The sequence below is a fragment of the Lepidochelys kempii genome, chromosome 3, assembly GCF_965140265.1.
Source record: "Lepidochelys kempii isolate rLepKem1 chromosome 3, rLepKem1.hap2, whole genome shotgun sequence".
NCBI lineage: Eukaryota > Metazoa > Chordata > Testudines > Cheloniidae > Lepidochelys > Lepidochelys kempii.
In genome coordinates, this window is record NC_133258.1 from 89,893,182 (window position 1) to 89,915,006 (window position 21,825).

The following is a 21,825-nucleotide window of genomic DNA, read 5'->3' on the forward strand; positions in this document are numbered from 1 at the left end:
CAGTACTGCTTTATGTACACAAGCCCTTAGATCCAAGTAACCATTCCCGGTGTCTATTGGGTAAACACCGATTTTGTTTTTTTACTGTTGTTATAGCAGTGTGTTTTATCTCTGTTTATTGGTTAAAACGGAAAATCAGAAACCCTATTTATACTGTTAGGCCTCCAGGCTTTTGTGCAGGTCTGAGTAGATTAAATTATGACGGACACTTCCAAACTCTCTAACAGATGATACATAATTAAAGATAAAAGGCCTGATTCTGCTCTAGCTTACATTGGTGTAATTCAGAAATAACTCTAACTGAAGTCAATAGAGTTACATTTGCCTAAGTGAGATTAGATTTAGGCCCAAAAGTCAGAGTAGAGCCTAAAACTCACCTCCATAAAGAGTTGTGCCAATGGTCTCTTTTCCCAAAGGTGGCTGCTCAGAAGAATCTGAATAATAGTTTTTCACAGCAGCTTGTATCACATAACTTGAAAATGGCTGTAGGCCTTCAATAAGTGCTGTATTTTCCTGAAGTTCCTGTAATTAAGAGGCAGAATCACAGACAATAAATACTTTTAGAAAATAAAGCACTGGATGTCCAAACAGGCATCTGGCAATGAAATGGGAACATATGATTTAATTACATAGGAAAAAAATCAAAATATCGCAGTACTTTTTCCAAAAAGTAAATTTAATGATCATGAAAGGTGCCAGATTGACCACATTAGAATGTTAACATCTCTAACAGATCAGGCACAAGACAGGTCATGGTCCTGCAACTGACCAATGTACTTTAATCCTGATTTTGGTGGGTCACTTCTAGGAATGAAGTAGGGTATGTCTGTTTTTGTGCCATTTTAATCCCTGGCCTCTCTACTGAGATTGCCAACAAGGATTTCAGTTAATTAGTACCAAGTGTAATGATATTTTTGTAACTGAGATCTGCAACTCATTTCATGTAAAGTACCAAGGAATAATCAAACTGTATCGTTTTATGCACAGAAAATGAACTTCTTCCATCCCACAAAATGTTTTGTCATTTTCATGGTATTATAAGGATGTGAGCTAGGGATTATCCAGCCTCCACTGAAGTAAATGGAAATCTTTTCACTGATTTCAGCAGGCACTGGCCCAAGAGCTAGGTGCAGTAATTACAGTTACAAAACCATATTGTTCAGCCACTGTCAGAGGGATTAGAAATAGCAACTGCAAAAAAAAAAGAAAAAAAGTAAGAGCAAAAGGACACTCATTTCCTATGGGATGCACACAAAGATACGAAATCAAACTGGTCTCAATGGTTATTTAAATAGATTAATAAGAGCCACAACCTACTTTTGAGGAGTAGAAACTGAAGGGTCCCTTCAAATGAGCTTTAGCAAGGAAATGTTAAGAAAGTAGAATATCAGAGAATCATCTTGTGTGCAAAATATGCTACAGAAAGCCAGGGAAGCTGCCATTTATGGCAAGAAGAGTCACACAGAAAGGGTAGCATGGTTTTATGGAGTGGGAAATTAACACATAGTAGTGTCTGTCTGTGGAAACAAGGTTTCATAATGGAATATCAAATACTTAGAAGTGTCATGGAATCACCTTTTCATAAACGATGGCATGCAAGTTTTTGCTCCAAAATAGTCTTACCATTACTGTACAATGTAGGCCAGACAAACAGCGGGCTGAGCTCCTGCCATCATTAGTAACTTTTCCGTAGTACACCAGGTACGTTGAAGTAGGGAGGGTTATGCCAGTGCACAGAAGTTGTGTTTTGACAGGTGCTAAGCTTACTGTAAAACTGGTGTTCGTAATATTAAGGATAGTAGGTTTCTCAGCATTTGAAGCTAGAGTCAGGCATCCTTTATCTAGAAGGGATGGGAGGGAAAACATTCTGAAGTATAACAGCTGTAGGGACATTCCAGATTTTAGATGTGATCCTACTGCCTTTAGCAACAGAAAGTATAAGTAGCAAATACTATCTTTTCACTGGTTTCATAAACAGATAAAGAAAAAAAGTCTGAATTTAATAGTTTGGGTTCATTTTTTGCAGCCAGTAAAAGTAAATTTTTTCAAAGTGAAGGATTTGTTTATTTTCTTGTAAGTTACTCAAGGACAGATTTCTAAATGTATTTAGGTGCATCCTTAGGCACTGTAGGAATATAGACCCACATTAGATTTGGGTGAACAATAGTATTAAATTGAGTTGGGATATTAGCATGAGCAATAGGCCCAAAGCATTTGACCAAAGAGAATATGATCCTGAGAAAGAATAATTGTTGTGTTGAAGTTGTAGAGAGCCTTCAGAATACCTGTGTTATTTTATGTCAGTTTTGAGCTGAAGTAATAGAAATAAAACACAATTAACTGGGTACCAGGTGCAGTAAATAATTGGCTACATAAGAAATTCCTTCATCTGGCCTCAGCTAAGGTCTAATAACTGGCAATGACTTCACTTGTTTGTTAAAGGGTATAAAAAAAGTAAACCCTTTCAAGGTTCATTACTAACACCTGCCTGACCAAGCTGGAGCCAGCCAACATGGGGCTAAGCACCCTGGATCAGCCCTTTTGTAAGTATCTTGATCAAATGCTTATAAATGTTTTGTTACTGCTTGGATGCAGTAAATTGCTTATTATTTAGCTTTTTAGGCTTGTTTAGAGCAATTGTAGCCTTAGGATTTAATAAAAAAATTTATGGTTAAATTAGTGTCGTGGCAATACCCTGCATAAATAATAATTCCAACAGAAACCTAAATACCTTTGAACAACTGGCCCTTAGTTACGAGTGCACTATAGCTAGATTAGACTGAATTTGCCTGTCATAGCAGAAGAGCTGCCATGCAAAATCTCATTTTCATTTTCAGTGATGTTTTTTCACACTACCTTTTTTCATCCCTCTGCTCACTAGCAATGTTCATGCTCGCAAATTAACTCTCACAATTCTACTTTGAGTCATCATACTGTCTTCAGGATGCCACACTTACAGGTTTCCTGTGGTTCCACTGTAAATCACCTCTTTTCGTATGACATTCAGGTTCCAAATTCTTTTAAAGAGGTATTGTCCACAACTCACATCCCATGCTCATGGAATGTATGCAGCATCTATTATCTTGATGCACTCTAACACGATATAACATGAGGCCAGTTCTTAGCTTTCATTCTGCCTTCTAAAATTGGCATTGTATTACAGTCTATTGCACTGCCCTATCTAAATCATTTTCCTCTGAAATCCATCTGCAGTCAGCTGGTAAATTTTAGATAAACACTTTTAGAATAATTTACAATCCAAATAAATTATTTTAAAAAGATGTGTTAAAATTTTAAAAACCTGCTACCTGGGTAGGGCTGCATGGCTGTGCTGTAGGCTAAGATTTGCACCTGTTTATGTGCTCTTTCCTGAAAGAAGAGGATTTTGCTTTCTTTATTTCCTTGATAAATTGTCATGTAGTCCTTTGTTACAACACTCCAGTATATAAACTGTCTGTCGACAGCCAAACTACCAATGGTCATATCTGTAGAAAAATATTACAGAGTTAAGTTTCAGAATAAAAATTAAGGGGGTGATTTTCAAAGGCAAAAGTGCAGTTAGATACCCAGTCCCACTGAACATCAAAATGAGTTGAGCATTTAACTGGCATCTGAGTCTTTGGAAAGCTCCTCCTGAAAAAAAAAAAAGACTTCTGACATTTTCTGACATGTCTCATAAAGGTGAAACATTTCCCTCTTTAACAAACTGTAGATTTGATGTCTTCTCTTCTTATCCAATTATTATGGTTAAGATTAATTACAGGAAGTGTAATTCAATGATGATAAACCCCAGTAATTATAGAACACAAAATTGTAGATTATCATTCACCTTGAATGGAAACCCTTACTTAAGGAGGAGATGACCCCTCACTTCTGAGATGAGATGTTAAAAACCAGCACCTGCTCTGTGCAGCAAGAACACTACACATCCCATAGATCCTTTTGTAATAGGACAGTTTTAGCCAAGTCTCTCTGGCTACAGTGTCTAGGACCAGGCTGAAAACAGAGCCTGGATTACCATTATAGAGTTATCAGGGTATGAGTCATCCTATAAGACTTTTTGTGCATGGAACACCTTCACCACATTCAAGCCATTCCCCTGATGGGGAGAAGGGAGACACTAAGGCCTGTATTACCCTCTGGCATATCTTTTTGGTTGTGGGAAGGAGACACACAAATCCTATCAACAAATAGATATTTCCAATATTAAACCCTCTCTATGTAATGTGACAATGTGGTAGATACAGTGGCATCCATTGAAAAGCAGCAGGAGTTGATGCAACACTGTGTCTATCTGACTGATGATTTAACGGGAAACAATAATTCCTGCAAATATCCCACACTGTTCCTTCCCCTGCTCTGTTTCAATGGCAAGCATATATAATACTCAGACGTAGACTTCTTTTTTCTGTCTTCACTTCAAAGTGGTTAATGTTGTGGAGAAAATCCATGATAAGTATTGCATTATTTTTGCTGAAAAGTAAATTCTTTGGAACAGTGAAAAGTATGGGACAGACTGAGAATTAAAAAAAAAGCATCAGAGCAATCTCACCTTGAAGACTAGGAACATTGATAACCCTCCAGCAGTGGCATCCGTCTAAATCTGAGGCCCAGATTTCATCCCTTCCTTTGATAAAGAAAATCTGAGACTTCTTGGAGTCAGACATATCTATAGTCATTGCTCTTCCGAGGTCTGTTTCTGTCACATTGCAACTGCAGTAGCTTCTTCTTGTCTGATGTTGTAAAGGTGTGTGTCCCAAAATGTGGTGCATGGTATTATTCACGATATCATAATAAAATATCCAGCAGCCTGAATCAAAGGCTTCCATCCAGTACAGACGACTATCAAATAAAATGTATCATTTACAATAGAAAACCTTGCTCCAGGCAACCTACCTTAAATACAGTCTTATGAATTAATACAGCCATAGAATCATTAAAGTTATTGTAGGGTAAATGCAATTCCCTCAGAGTGGTGTCAGGTTTTTTTGTTGGTTTTTGTCTATTTGTTTTTGGGTTTGTTTTATTCGTTTTTAAACAGAACATCTTTAAACAGAGGTCCTCTATGACCAGAACTGCAATGTGCAGATTGCAGAAAATTTTAATTTAGCTACCGACTTCCATTTTGTTTCACTGTAAATGGATTTTCATGTCAGTATAGCCATCACTTGAAGTCTTTAAATCAAGAATGGATGTCTTTCTAAAAGGTATACTTTAGCTCAACCAGAAGTTGTGGAGACAGAGTTTCACCCAGTAATTCCTATGGCCTGTGTTATGCAGGAGGTCACACTAGATCATCACAATGTTCCCTTCTGGCTTTAAAAACCTATTAATTTATTTAAATTGCTGTATTTCAACTCAATTAAAAACAAAAGTTATCAGTCATTTCATACCATACCTTAAGAAAGGATATGTTGAGAGAAATGATATAGTCAAGTATTGGTTACTTGACTGTATGTTCAAAGTTTTAAGGGATTTTGCTTTGAGTTCTAGATCCATAATAAATATTTGAGTTCCTTTCTGTGATGTTTTCAAGGCAACAAAGAGGTGTCTTGCAATCCAGTCAATTGCAAGACCTGTGACATTGCGGAGAAATCCATGTTTGAAAAGCTTAAGGGAAATAAGAAAACAGTTAGTATAGCAATTCAGAAAGTAGTATTTTTAATCCCCTGGGAAATGTAGACATTTAGAAATTAGTTTCTGTTTCATTTCATAACAAAAAGTCAAAATACCAAAAAATCATCAAATGAGAAATTTTGACTTCTTTGACAGAAGCAAAAATTGTCATTTCAAATCAACATTTCAACATAACATGTTGTTTTGGTTTTCTTAAATCAAAAAATAAAATAAAATAAAAAAAATAAATGCCATTTTATGTTGAAATGAAAATTTGTTTTATTTCAAAATGTCGATACAAAATGAAAATTGTCATCAGGACATCTCTTGTTGGAAAACTAATCTTTTTTATCAGCGTTGATATTTTCCAGGGAAAAACTTTGTTTCAACAAAGCCATATTTTCTATAGGAAAACTTTCCACATAAAACTTTTCAACAAGCTCTAACAGCTACAGATAAAATGGATTTTTCCAGACTGGATGAGGATTTTTATCATATTACTAGAAATCAAATAACCCAGTCATCTACAACTTGAACTAAGCATCTCATACAAGCTGGCAATAATTAAAGCAGAATGGGCCATGTTTCTAACGCTGTTTTCCCCATTAGAAGTGATTTGTTTGTCAGGCTTTTCTTTTCAGTTTTTAAACTATAATTGGGCTTTAATTCATCACATAGCTGGCCCCAAAATAACTGCAATAATATGCATATTTTACATGCGCCTTTGAAACAAGGAAATACACAATAGAATACCTGAAGCCTGGAATTATTCTGTATGTTCAGAAGAAAAAGGGAATCTTCCTGGCTATAATACATTGTCTCATCATTAGCAGTGTAACAGACACCCTTTATATCTCCTTTTGCTGAAAGACTCTGGATGGTCTGATTTCTGTCTATGTCAGTAAAGACCATCTTGTTGGCAGAAATAGTTATAAGACCTGGAACTGGAAAAAGATCTGGAGGAGAAAATGATACAGAACAACTGATACCAAACTCTCAAACAATAACATTCATTCATCATTATAAAGCATATTTTTATCATAGTTTCGCATCATGGCCATCCCCCCACCCTAAGAACCATGTTCTACAATAATTTCCTAGACTACTTCAGGAGATAGCCTAGAATGTCATTCAGCTAGTACAGTTCTCAGAAAAGCATCCCAATTCACAGTGTCCAGGGAAACTGTGAGAACTGCCCTAACCACTCTGGAGTTTAACACAATTGTTGCTTGCATAATTTCAACCAGAAGGAGAACTGGGACTAAATGAATAACAATATCTACACAGGAACTTTTACAGCTGAGAGCTGCAAGTACACAAAGGTGCCATTCAAGGTAACATTTATATTAGTTTCAACACAGTATAATGTGCTGACTGGTGTGTGTATTATACTGCCTTTTACTGGATGGAGTGCTCCCAGCTGCTCATTGTTTGTGATTATGTCATTCTTTAGTGGACTGTGTACAAGTGGATGTAAGCCTTGATACTAGCTACAGCTCATGGATAATCTCTGTTCGCTCAAAGGGTAGAGATTTAGGATTTTTGATGCGGGTCATGGGTTCTAATGCCCCACACTGCATACATGCTATTAAACTGGCAAAGTGTCTTTTGTTTGCAGCTATGGATTTTTTTACAACAGCCCAGTGAAAAGTTCAAATAATTGTCCTAGTTTGTTACAATGGGAAGTGGCCAGGACTCAGTATGTGACATTTGCCTTCATACACAGAATGTAAATTTGTGGTTGTTTGAACAAATCATCCATGGCCACGGCCAATCTGAGCTATATTTGAACCGTCATCCTAGTAGTAAAAGGCTCGATATCTCATTACCAAACACGTGTATTATTGAGTCCACCATGCAATAGCATTTGCATTGCAAGGGGTGGTAGCTGAATATTGATACCTGAGGAGTTAGCTTCTGCTATATTAGATAGCGGTCCTGGACCTGCCGATGTGAAGGCTTGCACCTGGAGATAAATGGAACAGGAGAAATGTTCAGGAGAAATGTCCACTAAGGCCCCAGTTCAGAAATCACTTAAGCATGTGCTTAATGATAAGAACATGAGTAGTTTCTCTGACCGCTCACATGTTTAAATTTAAACATGTGTTTAAGTGCTTTGCTGGATCAGGGCCTAAGTGGAGGGGGGCTTCCAAAGGTGGTCTGGGCAATGATAGTTCATCGTGTGTCTACCAACCACTTCTAGATCCCCAAGTAAAGGAGACAGGCTTTTCTCATTTCAGAGAGAGGTCAGGAAGTATTTCTCTCCTGCTGCTTCATATTGTAATTCTCCAGCAGGCCCAGCTGCTTCATTCTTGGACTAGCATGCAGCACAGCTCGCCTGGCGCCTGGTATTTTGAATTTAATGCATTACCAGCTCTGTGCATTATGGGGGGGGGGTCTCCGTTCTCACCTCATAATGAAAACCACAATGCCACGCTAGATTGAAACATGAGTCATCAGAGGCCAGCTGGTACCAGGCGTCACCTGAATCCTCACACTTCTTCCGTGGTGGGGCTGTCCTTGATCTGTGGAACTAAGTTCTGTTGGGTCTTTGACTCTCAGCCAGCCCAGGATTCAGAGCTACAATAGGATCTGTACCTAACCTGCTGCTGCTACCAGGGGCTTTGGAAAATGGGAAATTTTCCTTAAGGCCACTCCACGCCTGTGGAATAGTTATGAGAGGTAAAACACTATTGCTGTCCACATCACACTGACAGGCACAACAAAGCACTCCATCTTGTCATGGTTATAACACCAAAGAACCAGATCATCACCTTATTAATTTTCCATACCTGAAACCTCACTGTCAACCTGGGAAGCACATCCTTGAGCGAAAAGGACATCAGAGAGGGTGCAATGTTGCTTATAGTCCATTCTGTAAAAGTCTCATTGGTGCCACTTTGATTTACTATTTGATAGTAAATTCTGAACTTTGTTAACGCTCCGTTTTCTCTCCTAGGTTTATTCCACCTAAATTCCACTACGGCTCTCTCTTTGCCGCCATATGTACCATTATGTGACACATATATTCTGGGATTTGCAGGGGCTGAAGGAACTGTATTAAAAATACACACAAACATAGCAGAGAACTTGTGTTAAAATATGATGTTTGATAGCCCCTGCTTTTACCCCTGAGCCTGGGCTCTACAGTTAGTTTATGGCACCTAGGCTTTTAAAAAGAGAAAATAAAACATTCAGAGTTGTATTAATTCATTCTTCAGCCTAAAATTGTCCTTTAAAAACAATTTGATTTTAAGGTAGAAATGTGAATATTTCATTAAATAAATAGGTATGTGAAGGCATGAGTGTGTGTTCTAATGGTAAGATGGTTCCACTGGCTACTTCCAAAACTCCCAAGCTATGACGGTGATGGCTATGTGTTTTTCCTTGTCACTTGTGTATTTGATTTTAGCTTGATCATCAAAAACCCACACAACTGACACTACTCGATACAATGGAACTCAGCTAATGTCAGTGGAGCCCGTTATTTACGTCACTTACACAGAGCAGAGCATTTGTCCCACAGTCTTTCAAACTCTGTGAAACTGGCATATTGCACCAAACAGTTTTTCCCTGTGCTTTGTTCAGATGCGTTAATTCTACAGTAATTATATTGCGGTGTCCATTTAACTGATTCATCTTTGATCTGACCTGAGTAAAATAAGACACCTATGAAGTAAAAAATAAGTACCATTTCTAAAAACCCAAATAACCGTCTAAAGTATTATATGCAGGATTTTACTGCTCATTTCATAATAAATTTCAGTTAATCAATCTTAAAAATCACAGGAAGGGGAGTGGATATCACCATGTATTGTCTGTTCAAATGTCTGCATGTATGCACATGTGACAGTGGATTGTCAAAGACATTCAAGAATGTGTATCTGCATTCTCTGTGATTCGTCTCAACTCACAGTGAGCCAGCCCTGCAAGCAGCTTAACACCTCTTAAGAAAGGCCCAACCTCCTGAAATAAAGTAGGCCTTACTGCACCCATTAAATATTAGGAATGAGATTTGAAAGTCCGGTACCTTCTTCAGGGGCTCGAAGGGATATGGATGTCGTAGGTCCCTCCCCCCAGTACGTATAAGGAGTCACAATAAAATCAAACTGCATATAGGGCTCCAGCCCTTCAACTTTGTAGGATGCTACAGTCAGATTCCAAGGAGGCAGGCACCGTTCACTATCCACAAACTAAAATAAGCACAAAACATTTTTCTCCTCTCAGAAAAAAAACTTTGTAAACATTCCTGATCTTTAACTTTGATTTTCCAAAAAACCCATACCAAAATGAGAATAAATTTGTTTTGAATTTTCATAGCTCCACTGATTTTTATGGACTTGTGACCATTTACACCACCTGAGGATCTGCCCCTTTGAATCAAATGTAACAATAGTTTATCAAATGGGCTAAAATCAAGTGCAGATGAAGTTTATAACTATGGTTCAGGTGGTCAAAGACATATTATGGTCGACATTGATTGATTGTTAAATCAAAGTCATACAAGCAAACTTCAGAAGAGTTAGAAGAACTGTCCATATATCTATAAAAGAAACACAAAGGCACAATATGGCATAAAAGAACACAGACTATATGTCTAATTTTTAAAACTGTCAGTGTCTAGGAGCAATAATTTTAGATAATGGGAAGGAATCTCATGAATACCCTGGTCTGTAGAACCTTGGACTCCACACAGTAGAAGACAGTGCCCCATTCCACAGTTGTGGAAGCCTTCCAAAGGATGTGAAAATGTGAAGAATTCCCTTCAATCCTAAAGGAAGACTCCAGAACTGAATCTGGAATCACTTTGGGTGGAAATGAAAAGTTTCCTGTGGTCCAGAAAATGAGGAAAAAAATAAGAATTATGAACAATGGGTAGAATTTACAAATCTGCCTATGTGATTTATGAGCACAAGTTCCATTAACTTCCATTAGTATATTATTAATAATAAAATGATTTTGTTTGTTTAGGCCACATCAGTATCATTTGGTTCTGCTTCTACTGGTTTATTTAGTTACAAGTTACCCATCTCTATTCTGATAATTGTATTAACAAGATATTTGTATTCACATCTTTTCCCACTCAGATGTTAATAACCAAGAATGACAAGCTGAGAGTGGATACATTTTTTAAGTTCTGTTGATCAGAAAATCAAATACCTGGCAGAGGTTTAAGTGACCTCTGAGCAAGTGTAAAAGCTGCAAACTCTGCTGGTTGCGAAAAGGGGATGCTAACACTCTGATTGACTTCTTGTGCCGTAATGAACCGGTAGCCATTAATCCAGAACAGCCGTCCACTGTAATACAGCAGTGCACTATGGGATACTTCTGAAGAACTCCATTCTGCAAATTCAGTGACTACAGCATCACCACAACTGTGAAAATAAATATGGTATTACCTAAGCCTCAACTTGCTTTGTAAGGAAAAAAGGATCTATGCAATAAACTTTGATAGCTTAAACTTTATCCTTCGAGTTCTCCTTCCCCCTACAGAAATAATAAGAACCAATAAAAAGGTTCTTTCATTTCCTGCCCCTCCCCTCCACTGAACATTCCTTAGTCTGATGCACCACTGGAGCACCAAACACAATACTTTGTTTCTTCAGCTCTTATAAGAAGACACCTTTAAAATAAAGACAGGTTTCAGAGTAACAGCCGTGTTAGTCTGTATTCGCAAAAAGAAAAGGAGTACTTGTGGCACCTTAGAGACTAACCAATTTATTAGAGCATAAGCTTTCGTGAGTTACAGCTCACTTCCTCAGATGCATATATATATGCATATATGCATATATGCATCTGAGGAAGTGAGCTGTAACTCACGAAAGCTTATGCTCTAATAAATTGGTTAGTCTCTAAGGTGCCACAAGTACTCCTTTTCTTTAAAATAAAGTAAACATTTATGCTAAAATATTGTAATTTATTCAAAAGGAGACCGTATGTTATAATTTATTAAAGATATCCCTGTTTTTCTGTATAACTGAAAACGATTCTCCCACTTTGATTGACAGGGGCCTCTAGATTAGTGTGCCATTGTCCAGAGGTGACCTTTCTTGTCCTTCTCTCTCCCTTTAATTTTCTGCACTGCAGCCTTTGCACTCCACTGGAATTCCCCGATGGCCTTGTAAGATATACAGACAGTGACTTCAAGTTTAAAGAGTGTTAGATCTGGTCCTATAGCAGGGGTGGGCAAACTGTGGCCTGGGGGCCACATCCGGCCCTTCAGACATTTTATTCCAGCCCTCAGGATCCCACTGGGGAGCGGGGTCTAGGGCTTGCCCTGCTCCGTGGCTCCGCGTGGCTCCCAGAAGCAGCGGCATGTCCCCCCTCTGGCTCCTATGCATAGGGGCAGCCAGGGTGCTCCACACACTGCCCCTGCCTCAAGTGCCACCCCCACAGCTCCCGTTGGCCAGGAACTGCAGCCAATGGGAGCTGCAGGGGTGGCACCTGCAGTTGGGGCAGCACGCAGAGGTGCCTGAGGCGGGACATGCCACTGCTTCCAGAAGCTGCTTGAGGTAAGTGCCACCCAGAGCCTGCAACCCTGACCCTCTCCTGCACCCCAACCCTCTGCCCTAGACCTGATCCCCCTCCTGTCCTCTGAGCCTCTCAGTCCCAGCCCGGAGCACCCTCCTGCACCCCCATCCCAAAGCCTGACCCCCAGCTGGAGCCCTCACCCCCCCACATACACCCCAACCCCATGCCCCAGTCCAGAACCCCTTCCCACACCCTGAACTCCTAATTTCTGGCCCCACCCCAGAGCCCTCGCCCCCTTCCACACCCTAACCCCCCATTTCGTGAGCATTCATGTCCCGCCATACAATTTCCATACCCAGATGTGGCCCTCGGGCCAAAAAGGTTGCCCATCCCTGTTCTATAGGCTGGCCGAAGGGGTTCTCCCTTTCGCTCACTTGGTATAATTGCTGCCAACAGAGCACACAGAAGTACCAGTCCGGATGCCCACTCAGTGAGCCCAGCCAAGGGATGATGTCTCCACTAGCTAGAAGAAGTCCACTCTAACATCAGGCATGGTACAAAAGATGCTGCATTCTCCTCAAACCAAACTGCAGGCTCCCCTCCCAGTTGAAGGCCATGATGACTCCAGGATGATGATGTTATCCACAAACAAATATGAAAGAGGGTAAGAGCAGTGAAAAAACTTAACTAAAGTTGCTGAACTAGGCCTGGCTTTTGGTGCCACAACAGAGTGGTCAGTTTCCCAACCCTTCCTCTCTCATGCTCCTAGCAGAGAAAACAAATATTAAAGATACAATGATCCATTCAGGACAAACGAGACATGGCTTTCTGTAAAGATCTGTGTGTGCACCTGGCAGAGTAGCTCAGTACAAACCTCCTCTGTCACACAGACAGTTTCATATCCATTGCATGGGTTAGGGCCAATGGTAATGGAGACTTGATGTAAATGTCCCTCATCGACCTTGTTCAGCCCTCTGGGAAAGGCTCTTATTAGCATAGACACTAATTTCTTCTTCATTTTCTTGCTGATGTAATAAAGTTCACCTAGTCCTAAAAAGTATAAATAACTCACAGGCAATCCGCAACCAGCCAATCAGCAGCCACACAAATAATTTGCTGGAAAATCTCCAGTGCCCTGCCACATTATTTCCGTATGAGAAGTGCAACTCTATGCCCAGTCTCTAAACTTGGGAGCCCAATTCAGAAGCTCGGTCCCACCAGATGGTACACCAATCAGTACCTATCTATGCTCATTTTAGAACTTAAATGCAGAACTGAACATTCTGAAAATTGATCTCCCTTCCCTCACAGTTCCAGTGACACAATGGACTTCCCGCTCACATTAGGAGCCCAATTCTGCTCCCACTGAAATCAATAGAAAACACGCCATTGGCTTCAATGGCAACAAGATCAGACCCCAAAGCTGAATTTGCCTGATTGTCTTCAGGGTAATCTACTCTTATTTATTAAAATCTATTAAACTTTCTTTCCAGCTGTATTAATGGTGATTTGATCTATCATGCGACTTCTAGGTTTTCTCTGATCCCAATTTATCTTCTGGGCAACAGATTAGATATATTACCAACACATCATTTTACCACCTTAGAAATATCTTTCAGCTTTGACACGTGCTATCCAGAAGAGATTTGAAAGGCTCAGACATGCTGTTTGGTCCATTAAGATTGATTGCTCCTACTCTCTCTGCTCTGGAATGCCAGAGACGATGATGTAAGCCTTGCAGTTGGTTCACAACTGAGTTGCAAGTACAGCCCCTCACACGCAATCTAATCAATGTATTTTGATTGTTCGGGGTTCACAGTGCACTGGCCACCAGTGAGTCTGGGATCAATCTTAAAATTCAGTTGCTTGCATACAGGGCTGGGTCTACAGCACAAGCTCGGGTTGTGATTCTCCTGCTCACGTGCCCGTACGTGCGCTAACGGCCACGGAGCTAGCGCCAATATAAATAGCAGCATGGCACCAGTAGCCGTGGTAGGGGCAGCCGAAGCACAGCTGAGCTGTGCCAAGTACTTGCCCACTGGTTTCCGGTGGGTTTGTACTGGGCACGGCTCAGCCATGCCTCCCACGGCCACTACCAGCGCTGCCCCAGCCACGCCGGTATTTATACGTTCGCTAGCTCAATGAAAACTAGCAGGAATATGCATAGACAATCCGGGGGCTTGCACCCCTAGCTCGGAGATTAGCTGCAGCATAAAAGACTCCACGTGAAATTTGTAGAGGTTCACTCTGAATCCTGTACAGTTGGACTTGCAGTAATTCAGAGAAGCTTTACATATGGAATGAATATAATTTACAGCCCTTGTAAGTACTTTTCCTGTGCATCCACGGCACATGCAGAATGCATGATAAAGTGATATAAAAGGCTGACCAACACTCGTCTGACGTACTCCATGGAACTCACTTGTGGCTTTGGCATTTGTGAATAAGGCAGCCATCTTATATTCATGGGGGTCAAAGGGACTACCATATGACTACTGCTTGCTCATGTGAGTAAGGGTTGCAGATTCAAGGGCAAGGGCAAGGAGTATTAGTTGCTGCCCTTGATATTTGAGAAATGTCAGGTTTTTAAAATGATCCAGATTCAAGATAATATGGAAAACTGTAACAACTTATTTTCTAATGTTACAAGTCCAACATGAAGATGAGTATGACCTCAGCTGAATCAAGTGTCCATATCCATGCTGTTTCTATCACTATGAAAAATATGAATAACTTCCTGGTAACACAACACAGAGTTATCCATTAGCTACAGGTGACATCAATTCTTCCTGTTTATTATTTGTTTAGCACAAACAATGTGTTCAGCATAGTACAATACACAAAAAATAAAGAGTTCCTGCCTCGAGGCAGTTACAGTCTAAAAAGCAGAAACACAGAAGAAAGGATGCAGTGAAATTCTGATTGCTCAATGTATTTGAGAGAGAGAGAGAGAGACACACACACACACAGGTACCTTTACCTCTCTCCACAAAGTGATACTCTGTACAGATTTAGGCACAGGCTGTCTTGCACAAGCCAGTAGAGGAAGCCGTCACTGAGATCCAAGGTTAGAGCAACTACCTACAAGATAGAAAAATCCAAACAGCAAAGTGAACAAAATGAACACATCCTGGAAAAAACCCCTTCAATTCTGAAAGATATGTTGCATCATTGTTGTTTATATTATACAGCACCATGAAAAGAATGGCTCTTTACCAGAAAACAAAAATGACAAGTCTCTATCACAATGATTTTTCGGTCCAAATTAGACATAATATAAAAGGGGATAACAATAAACAATAAGTTAGTGTAAATCAGTATCGTTCTATTCAGGTCAGCAGAGTGACACCAATTCACAGCAGCTGAGGATTTTATATAAAGTGTTTAATTATATTTATACATATCTGCTATGTTGCGCATCCCTGTAGCACCTCAGGACCTCAGATATTACTGTAGCAGTTTATCAGTTTAGATTCATAGATATTTAGGTCAGAAGGGACCTAATTAGTTAATTAGTGAACCGTCCATACCTAAGGTTGCATAAACACCTCTGGCATTTTAATGTCCTCTGTCCAAAACAGTTTGTTGGTTTCCAATCTGAAAAGCAGTATCACTCTTTAGAGTAATATTTCACAGTCTCCGATTGTGTTTTTACAATTTGATTTTACATAGGCTATATCACTTCTGGGCAATCAAAAGAAGGGCATCTTGTACAGCGTCTGATCTCATTATTTATGGAAAATGATATGCTAATTAGTTGAAAAATGTTTAACTAAGGTTCACATTCAAAATAGCTAACTTTCAGTTAGAGCAGAGTGCCATCATTTTTATTTAGTAGTAACCTGAAAAAACATTAGAGGACTCTTCTTGGCCCTTATCCCTACTCTCACCTACATGGCAGAAAAATAAGTTGTTTTTTTAAAAATTAGACCAAAAGTTCCAAACAAATCGTATAATTTCGTATCTGCAATTAACAGCGTGTGCAATACTGTATGCACAAACGATAGAAATAAGAATCTACTGACCTGGTTTGTGAGTGAAAATAAGATTTGCATCCACAAATTAGGTAGATTAATTCTATCATATGAAACCTCAGCTAATTGTGCCTGCATGTTGTTGCAGGTACAAAATTGCAAGTGCAAAATTAAAGTTAGGTTGACACCACTCTGAAATTTTGCCTCAACATTTCCCAACCTCTACTCTCTTGTCAAATAATAGATCTATCTCATTTTTTAAAGTTAAGATTTAACTATGGATGTGAATGGAGCATCCATTCTTTTACTCTTCACTAATCAGATACAAAAGATATTGGCATTAGGGAGAGAAAAACAAATGCCATATCACGTACTTGGATCTCTGTTGGCCCGTATGCAATTCCCATCACATTCCTGTTGATATTGCATGTCAGAAAATCAAGGTTTGAATTATTGCTCTGGTAGGTTTCCTTTGTAAAAACTACTTTTGGTATGAGAGTGTGTATAGTCAGATTAGGATTATATACATTATTCCTTTTACCTGCTCTCGCTGACATGTTCTACATCAAATTTTGTCTTCCTGTCTCTCATGAGCACCTCAGTCCCACATCTATGTTCTTTAGCCATTTTGGGCTCCTCTTTTCCCCTCTCCTTCTCTTTACCACTACTACCTTCTTCCACCAATTCAGGCTTGTCCATCTCCCTCCATTAATACTTACATTAAAGCAAAGAAAAATGTGTACTATTCATATTCAGGGGTCATGCAGTAATTTAACACCTCCCCTTTCATGTGCTACAAAAATAGACAGATTTTTTCCATGGTGTGACAGACATTAATCTCTGAACATGATGTATAGTTGTTATCCTGCAATGTAACCCTATATCATAAGATGCAACATAAATTTAGCCTCTTGAAATAACCTTTGATTTACCATATGTCATGAGGCAGTACTCAACAGGGTTCTGGCACATACTGCATGCAGCATGCTTTGCTGCTCCTTTATAATTTACTGACCTCACAAGCATATTGTAAAGATTAGCTAATCAATGTTTATATGGCATTTTGAACATACTGGGCCAGATCCTCACAGCCAGTGTAAGTCAGAAGTCAACGGAGCTATGCCAAAATACACCACCTGAGGGTCTGGGTTACAAAGTGTTACCTAAGTGCTAAGTTTTGGATAAAATAGTTAGCCATCTCAGCCCTGCACAGTGAAATACCAAATCAGAGATGTACTCCAAGATTCAGGTTTAAAGCCCAAAAGGTGAATAGTTATGGATTGTTGAAGATCTTGCAATGACCTATTTAATAGTCTATTAATTTTGTTTTTAAAAAAGCTTAGTAAATTTCAGCAAAGAATTAGTTATTCATAGAACTAAATTTACCATCTGCAGTTACAATAGCTAGAGGACAATAATAATTCTTATTGGCTGTTATATTGTTTGCATTGCGGTAACACCCAAAGGCCCCAATCACAGAAATGGCGACCGGAGTGACACGACAACAACTAAGCAGGCAGCTGCAGAGTTGTGGCAAGGGCCTTGAAGTTGAGGATGAGAAGCTTGAAGTGGATGTGGGAAGCTATTGCAACAATTCAAAGAAATGGATGATAAGGGCAGAACAAATGGAAAAGATTATTTTTAATGTAGAAATTATCAATCCTTATGTGTTAGAGCAGAAGCTGATCACCAGGGAAAAATCTGATACAGTTAGGCATGGGAAATTGACATCTTCCATTGAAGAAGTCAGCACTGGCCAGCATCCAAGGTGGGGTGTAAGGCAGGTGACTGGATAGACCAGTGATCCCTTGCACCATGGAAATATTTTTCTGTGTGGCAAAAACTTCTTAATTCTTCAGTATTTAGGATTATAATATGGTTGTTTTACTATTAGAATTTGCCATTTGATGTACTAGCTGAGACCTCTTACACAGAGTGGATGTAACAAAAAAGACCTATAAGATTAACTGACCTTTTGAATTGCTAGTCACTTTTAAAAGGACAAACCCATTCTGCTCAGTATTTACGTTTTACATTCTAGAAACCCTGATGGTTAGTGGTTACTCTCTATGGAGAAGAAAAATACTTTTAAAACTTTAAGGATTCCAGGAACTGTGGTGAAGGTAGCAGGAAGAAGTCAGTGGATTTGGAAACATCTGGAGTTCAAAAAGGATCTTTGATAATGAGCAGTATCTGTGTAAGACGGGAGCACATCTTGTATAATCCTAAGGAAAAACCTGTATCAGGAAGGGATGCATTTTAAAGAAAACATTTAAGATGTATGCTACAGCAGGTTGCCTTTTTTTGGTATTCTTGAACTCTTCAACGATAATTTGGCTATGACTAATCCAAGCTCTGAGAACAGGGACTTTTTCCCAAGACAGTGATTCAGTACATGTCATGAAAGAAGACAGCTTTCAGCTGATGAATATTCATGGTGCTGGACCTAAATGAGACTGCTAGTTCGCAAAGCCTTTTCATAGGGAAAAACAATGCATTTAAAGATTTGCCCCATATCCTGGGCTGCTCCTGAAAAGTGCCCAATGCAGCTGAGAACGGGGTTGGAAAGGTAGCTTTGAGCCAAATTTGCACTCCCCTAATCTTGGGAGTAACGAGCATGGGCCAGTCCTCTGGCTGCACTGACTGCCAGTGTCCCCCAGGATCCATTCCCACAGACAGGGTTTTCCCAGGGTATAGGGTCACAATGCCTTTCCCCCAGCTACCTCAGTGCTGAGAGAGCAGATGACACAGAAATGGCTACTGTGGCTCCATATCAACTGACAATCCCTTCAAGAAAAAGGAATCCTCAAATGGCTGGATACATCAGCTGGGGAAATGGCAGAAAGCTGCCTTGATGCAATGGAGAATCGGGATCTTCATCTACTTTTTAGGTAACAACTTGCTATGATAAGACTAATTTGTTTGCAAGAGTCAAAACCGACCACTAGAGTAATTCTATTTTGGAACAGATGGGAAACTTTGGAGACCACGTTGTCCATCTTCTTGCTTACAGACAGGTAAAATTCATGGGAGTGATAGCCTAGTTACTGGTTGTGACACAAAAGCCAAACAGTGGGTACAATATGGGTAGAGATGGCAAAATGACTAGCAGGAAACAAGTAATACAATATTTTGCTCTAAATGTCATTTTAAACACTCAGGGGCAGGATTTCAATGGAGCCAAGGTGATTTACACCAGCTGAGGATCTTCAGGATCTACAGTGGTCATTATTAAAATGTCAATAGTTGCCAACAGTTGCTGCTGTACAAGGCTATTTTGTACAAGGTTATTTTCATTTTTGTTGCCCTTCATTGGAGAGAGTCCAGCGAAGAGCAACAAAAATGATTAGGGGACTGGAACACATGACTTATGAGGAGAGGCTGAGGGAACTGGGATTGTTTAGTCTGCAGAAGAGAAGAATGAGGGGGGATTTGATAGCTGCTTTTAACTACCTGAAAGGTGGATCCAAAGAGGATGGATCTAGACTATTCTCAGTGGTAGAAGATGACAGGACAAGGAGTAATGATCTCAAGTGGCAGTGGGGGAGGTTTAGGTTGGATATTAGGAAAAACTTTTTCACTAGGAGGATGGTAAAACACTGGAATGCGTTACCTAGGGAGGTGGTGGAATCCCCTTCCTTAGAAAGTTTTAAGGTCAGGCTTGACAAAGCCCTGGCTGGGATGATTTAGTTGGGATTCGTCCTGCTGTGGGCAGCGGGTTCGACTAGATGGCCTCCAAAGGTCCCTTCCAACCCTGATATTCTATGATTCTATGAGATACCACAGCTCTGTCCAAATGCAAAATAGCACACATTCTATGTGATAGCAGTAGGTAAATGATCACTTTCTAATGGCAGCCACTGAAATTTAAAACTCGGTTAACACAAATATTGTTAAATACAGTTATTCAAACTTGTACCTCCATGATGATTACTCAATCAAGTAATAATTGTATGAATTAACCATTACGGTGCAAGTACAAGTTACACCAACTAACAAATGAAAGCCATATTGTTATATTTGATATGACAAGCACTAATAGTGACTGTATCCTATGCAGCTAGACACTAAAACACTCCTTTTAAAAGATCAGTCACCTGTTTACCAGAAAACCGTGGCTGCTCTTGTAATATAAAGTAGTGCTCTCCATTCAGTCTGGTGCTTTCCACTGTGTAAGTTGTAGCCCAGTACAGATAGCCATTGATTGCATCGACCACAAGATCCTTCACCAGGAATACCACATGCACCACAACATCTGTGTGTCCTACCAGCAGTGATTTTCTGTAGATCTGGGGAGGGGAGGGTGGAGAAAATAGCGTAACACCTCACACATTATTTATCAGCCTAAGGCATCTGAATACATGTATATGACTATTTCACAGCTATTGATTTCAAGTGTTTAAAGTGTCATAAAGAATTATGCAAAATTAGTATTTAGGATCTGCTGTTAAGGGACAATATCAAAAACTAAAACTTCTAATCCCTCTTATCGTTCCTTGTTTCACCAGCCTTCTGAGCGGATAAGAGTTCACATCCAGTTTGCACTCACTAAGCACAGCTGTAAATTAGGACGCAAGGTAGTGGAGAATCTAACCCTACGGTTCTCATTTTCAGAAGGGCCTCTAACTTTGCACTCCAGTAATTACAGGTACAATTTTATAGCACTGCATAAATTAGCACTCCATTTTTAATGCAGACCTATTTTATACAACTGAAATGGCTAAGCAACTGATTTGTGGGTGCATAGAGTGCATTTACAGTTTGGGGGCACAAAATATCAAAGTACTACATCAGAGATGACTTCTGAAAATCCACCCCTATATTTAACAAAACACCTAAAATTTGCTACACAAGGATCTAATGCAAGGATAAATATAAATGTACATCTCTTCATGAACTGAGATTCAGTTGGCAATCTTTAGCTGAGCACTAAGACTATGAAACTATTGTCAGTAGATTTTATTTGTATATTTTGCACCTGCAGTTCAGTAACCCGGCTTTAATTAATAATTATATTTTACCTCAAGCCCTTTCATAACTGGAAAGGGAAATATCTCAATGGAAAGAAAGGTGTAATTGCTACAAGTTGATCTACTATAAAAGTAAAGGGTCAACAGCAACTCAAGTTATAGGAGATAGTAAACACCTTCCCAAATATTACTGAATGATCTTTGTTATTTATTACTTTAGTTTATCCTTAGTGTAACACTCTTACATACCGTATTTGCTTTGCCAGCCCAGTACAAATACTGACCCAACCAATCAAAGGCCAATATCCTTGCTTTTCTGATGTCAGATATATGAAACTTCACAATGGCACCAGCTCGTCTGGTCAATGACCACATATGAACTTCCCCCGTTGAGTTGCTCCAGTAGAGAGTATCATTATACCAGTCCATGTCTTGAAGCAAGAAAAAGGACACTAGCAGCTATTTCTCAAATACGTCAATAAAACTACAATTTTTCAAGAACAATTAAAAATATCCAACCAACCAAGACCTTGTCTACATTAGCGGCTGCATGCAAGATGCCTGTTGCTATATGCCACTGTAAAAGGCAGGCTGCATCCACAGTGTGGTGTGTAGCTAGATGTGGCAGTGAAAGGCTCTGGCAGGGGGACGCAGTGGGGAAAAGTCTGGTGGCAGAGAGTTACCAGAGCCTTTCCCCACTGTCTCCCCCCGCCAGAGCCTTTCTCTGCTGCCGGAGCCTTCCACTGTGGTGTGGAAAGGCTTTGGCAGCAGGTAGGCAGCAGGACATTACACTG

At 39.7% G+C, this 21,825-nt stretch overlaps 1 protein-coding gene across 1 annotated transcript in view; it reads right to left on the reverse strand.

Annotated features, from left to right (window-relative positions):
• ROS1 (ROS proto-oncogene 1, receptor tyrosine kinase) overlaps positions 1–21,825 on the reverse strand; it is a 103,489-nt gene that overhangs the window by 47,077 nt on the left and 34,587 nt on the right. Inside the window, exons 15-28 of the mRNA XM_073336658.1 lie at positions 21,281–21,462; positions 20,159–20,350; positions 15,068–15,168; positions 10,777–10,991; positions 10,282–10,445; positions 9,647–9,809; positions 8,409–8,671; positions 7,519–7,582; positions 6,370–6,572; positions 5,399–5,610; positions 4,553–4,842; positions 3,309–3,485; positions 1,624–1,841; positions 378–522 (exon numbers count right to left, since the gene is read on the reverse strand). Of these exons, the coding sequence (XP_073192759.1) occupies positions 378–522; positions 1,624–1,841; positions 3,309–3,485; positions 4,553–4,842; positions 5,399–5,610; positions 6,370–6,572; positions 7,519–7,582; positions 8,409–8,671; positions 9,647–9,809; positions 10,282–10,445; positions 10,777–10,991; positions 15,068–15,168; positions 20,159–20,350; positions 21,281–21,462 (2,589 nt within the window). The remainder of the gene's footprint in view (positions 1–377; positions 523–1,623; positions 1,842–3,308; positions 3,486–4,552; positions 4,843–5,398; positions 5,611–6,369; positions 6,573–7,518; positions 7,583–8,408; positions 8,672–9,646; positions 9,810–10,281; positions 10,446–10,776; positions 10,992–15,067; positions 15,169–20,158; positions 20,351–21,280; positions 21,463–21,825) is intronic.